The sequence below is a fragment of the Octopus bimaculoides genome, chromosome 19, assembly GCF_046866305.1.
Source record: "Octopus bimaculoides isolate indiv1 chromosome 19, ASM4686630v1, whole genome shotgun sequence".
In the NCBI taxonomy this organism is placed as follows: domain Eukaryota; kingdom Metazoa; phylum Mollusca; class Cephalopoda; order Octopoda; family Octopodidae; genus Octopus; species Octopus bimaculoides.
This window is the reverse complement of record NC_142946.1, coordinates 8,109,247-8,114,147: the sequence shown is the minus strand read 5'-3', so window position 1 is coordinate 8,114,147 and position 4,901 is coordinate 8,109,247. Positions and strand designations below refer to the sequence as shown.

At 31.8% G+C, this 4,901-nt stretch overlaps 1 protein-coding gene across 1 annotated transcript in view; it reads right to left on the bottom strand.

Annotated features, from left to right (window-relative positions):
• Positions 1-705: 705 nt before the first annotated feature.
• Positions 706-4,901, bottom strand: part of LOC106867239 (QRFP-like peptide receptor) — a 70,777-nt gene continuing 66,581 nt past the window's right edge. Inside the window, exons 4-6 of the mRNA XM_014912051.3 lie at positions 3,241-3,443; positions 2,331-2,442; positions 706-1,687 (exon numbers count right to left, since the gene is read on the bottom strand). Of these exons, the coding sequence (XP_014767537.1) occupies positions 1,295-1,687; positions 2,331-2,442; positions 3,241-3,443 (708 nt within the window). The 3' untranslated portion in view covers positions 706-1,294. The remainder of the gene's footprint in view (positions 1,688-2,330; positions 2,443-3,240; positions 3,444-4,901) is intronic.

Here is a 4,901-nt window from a genome sequence, read left to right as displayed (position 1 = left end):
CAACCAACCAAAAATAAAACTACCTACCAACCGACCGACCGACCGACCGACAAACCAATCAACCAACCAACCAGCCAACCAACCAACCAACCAACTAACCAACCAGCCAGCCAACCAACCAACAAAACAACAAAACAACCAGCAAACCGATCCGCCAGTCAGATAGACAACAAGCCAACCAGCTAAACAATGAACCAGATCTTTACATTCAAATGTTTTTCTACTCGCAAAAACATGCATGCATGCACACATATACAGATACGTACATATGCATATACATTGAAGCAAATAGACACATATATACATGAAGAAGGAGGTACAAAAATATACTTGTTGATATTAATTTTAATATTTTTCAGCTTCAGAATTTATTGTTGGACATACCAGGCGGAAGTGGACAGGTATTTCAGTTGCATAAATTTATCATAATACATTTGCGAACAATAAATCATATACATCATTTATTTATTAACTTCTTTTAGACAATTATATTGACACACATACAGAATGTATGTATGTATATATACATATATATATATATATATATATATATATATATATATATATATATATATATATATATATATATATATATATATATATATATATATATATATATATATATATATATATATATATATATATATATATATATATATATATATATATATATATATATATATATATATATATATATATATATACACCTATACACACATATACATATAAATATATATGTATATGTATGGATATATATATATATATATATATATTCATATATGCATTAATATATTTGTGTAAATATATTTGGGTATACAAATAGAATAAAATGAACTCAGTAAGTGTATTAGAGAATATTTTATCGTTCAAAGAATTTGATTAAATCTGTCGGCACTCACAAACAGAATTCAAAAGACACCGTACAAACATACACACATCCTACACACATACACATCATACATACATACACACCATACACCCATATACTGTATGCATGCATATTACATATAATATATACGTACATATATTCATATGTATATATATATGTATATATCCATATATATGTATACATATACACACATACGCATACACATATATACCTAGGTAAATGCAAATACGTAGAAACATATACCAAAATTATATATGTATGTATATATATATATATACATATATATATATATATATATATATATATATATATACACATACACATACACACACATACACACAGAGACACATGTATCTTAAGATATAGTTCATTAAAGTTGTAGTTTTCGTTGGTAGTCTCTCCTCGTTATACATTCTCTGGAACGTATGTGGCGCCGTATTTTGAGCAAATTTCCAACTCCTCCATTTCAATGTCCCGGATGTAACCCATCTGCGTTGATCTTGTCACGCTGGAATTGTGTCGTTCAAACCGCTTCCGCCGGACGTACTCTTTTCCTCTGAGGCACGAGCAAAGAGCATTGAGGAAGGCTTCTCTGAAGTTCCTTGACATGAAACCGTAAACAACGGGGTTGACACAACTGTTTGAGTAAGCCATCAAGAAAAAGGCTTCCCGCATTGGTTTTAGGTAACCAAAGTTCAACAAGGGCAGATAACCGTAAGCGACCAGTAAGTTGTTGGTTAAGATTGGTGCCCAGCAAATGACAAAAAGAACGATGACCAAGACCAACATTTTGATAACCTGTTAGGAATATAAAGAAGTCACATATTAGTATCATGTATATTATAATATTTATATATGAAGGTATATTATACATACATACTTTATACACACAGACACACACACACACACATGATGGGTACACTGGACTTCGTTGATTTTACTCCAGTGTTACTTTGATGTCATGCGCTGCTCTCTCACTCAGTAATACTAATACTACTACTACTACTAATAATAATAATAACAACAACAATAATAATAATAATAATTATCGTGGCACTCCGGCGGTTATGATGTCGTGGGTTCTAGTTGATCTGATCAACGGAATAGCCTGCTCGTGAAATTAACTGAGTACTCTACAGACACGTGTACCCTTAAGGGGATTCAGCGTGACAGAGAGTGTGGCCAGGCTGGCCGTTTGAAATACTCATTTTTGCCAGCTGAGTGGACGGGAGCAACGTGAAATAAAGTGTCTTGCTCAAGGACACAACGCGTCGCCGGGAATTGAACTCACGACCTTACGATCGCGAGCTGAATACCCTAACCACTGAGCTATGCTCCTTCACAATAATAGCAATAATAATAATAATAATAATAATAATAATAATAATAATAATAATAATAATAATAATAATAATAATAATAGTAATAACTTTCGAGATACCTGTTTCCGTGTTTGATCATCTTTTGTAGTGTTCGTTTTCATTTTAATCCTGGATTTATAGAATGGATCCTTTTCCGAAAGATTTGTACTCTGAGTAGGACATGTGTCATTTCTGGAATCATTTCAGAAAGTAAAACATAAAATATGTGTGTTTACGGCCAGGAATTCATACATTTAAAAAGGTATCGACCAATCAAACTTATTTTATTGGGTATCTTTTAAGCAGTCTTACGCACTTAGACAAGTTTCCAAAATCGGTTTTAAATTGCTTCCTAGTTAATGTCAACTGATAATTGAATTATCTAACTGTCTGTCTGTCTGTCTGTCTGTCTGTCCATATGTCTGTCTGCCCATCTGTCTGTCTGTCTGTCTGTCTATCTGTCTGTCTGTATGCCCGCCATCTATCTATCTATCTATCTATCTATCTATCTATCTATCTATCTATCTATCTATCTATCTGCCTGTCTGTCTGTCTGTCTGTCTGTCTGTTCCAATGGTGGCTTGGATCTGTAGTCTTCGAATCAGCTTTCTCCTTCTGGTTTTGAGAAGCCTTATTCTGCATGGCTAGCACTTAGGCAGTGTGTTACATATCCCAGTGCCCCAGTATGTATGTATGTATGTATGTATGTATGCATGTATGTATGCATGTATGTATGTATGTATGTATGTATGTCTGTATGAACAAATTTTCTTGTATAATATTTAGCATACCATTAATGGTCTTTGTTGTCCATATTCACGACATTGGTTAAACCGAATTCTCTTAGCTCAATATTATTTTAATTATGCAAATTACTCTATGCCAAAAATATTCTCTACTCTCATTTTGAACATATCCAAGTATCATAGCAGCAACATCAACAACAACAGTATCATCACATGAAGAATTTTGCCAAAATCAATTACTTACTGCCCGTTTATCATAGCCGTTCTGGTGTGGCTGACAATCCATAGTTCTTTACAGATACTGGTGTAGGCAAAAGACATGACCGTTACTGGAATTACTAAGATTATAGACATCATATAAAATTCGTATATTTTATCTATGGTATCCGATGCCCAGTGTTCTATGCACCAATAGCCTTTTCTGATGGAACCCACTTCTTCATGGCTCTGCAAAAAATGGTAAATAATAAAAATAAACAAGTTTGTAAAATACTAATTAGACCAATGTTTACTGAAGAGGAAAAGTTACCCGTCCTGAGATAACACCTTCTTATAGACGTGCCCACAATAACTACGGTAGGGAGACGAAGAATTTCCCTCTCAACGGACACCGAAAACGCCAGCCGTATTTCGGCCTTCATTGAGTCTTTCCTATAACGTGTATTCGCAGCCGACCACATACATGGACGGGCATGCGAATATATGTGCATGAGTATGTTTGTATGGATATGTCTTTGTGGTGAGGAGCATTTTGTGCGCATGTGTATATATAAACTTTCTATATTCACCACTCAAAACATAAAAACAGTCGGAAATAATCTACAAATGTTTCTTGTGAATATTTCCTCAGTTGACCATTCAAATATCGTACAAACGAAAACGTTCGCCAGACTTCACGTTAAAAAAAGTATCCATGTCTATATCGATATATATATATATATATATATATATATATATATATATATATATATATATATCGAAATCTATATTTACATCTCTATTTTTCTATTCATGTCTAGATATAATTAGTTTTTACTGAGAAATCAAAACTGAAAAATCATATCTATCTTTTAGTTCCATTTCTTTCAACGAAATTATAGATGGAAATCTAAATATTTTCTAAAATGTACAACGCAACAGATGTGACAGCGAAAAAGAAAACAAAAGAAAAAAAGAACGATACAAATTTTGATTTATAAACAAATATGTTTGTATTTTTTTCCACCCGAAATACTCTTAGGACTTGTGCGTTAAGACACAGGAAAAAAATTGATCTCCAAATTACACTTCATTAGATTATTTACACACACACACACACACACACATACACACACACACACACACAAACACACACACACACGCACACTCATTTAGATGTATGCAATATATGAATAAATAAACATATACATATAACTAAGCATATATATATATACATATAATATATACAAATATAAATATATATATATATATATATATATATATATATATATATATATATATATATATATATATATATATATATATATATATATATTGTTTATTATTGTTATTTGAACGCCACGCATCCGTTTCCAAGTTAGTTTATCTTTATATATATATATATATATATATATATATATATATATATATATATATACAGATATACACACGTACATACATACACACACAATCACATAAATGTGTATATTTACACACACACATACTCACAAGCATATATATAAATATATATATATGTGTGTGTGTGTGTAATTATATGTATAAATAAGTATATATACTCATAAATGCGTGTGTGTGTGTCTGTGTGTGTATGTATGTGTATGTGTACGTGTGCATGTATGTGTTTAAGATTGTTACTGGATTTACTGAGCTGTCAGAACTGGCTGACAAATTAGATTCTGAACGTTG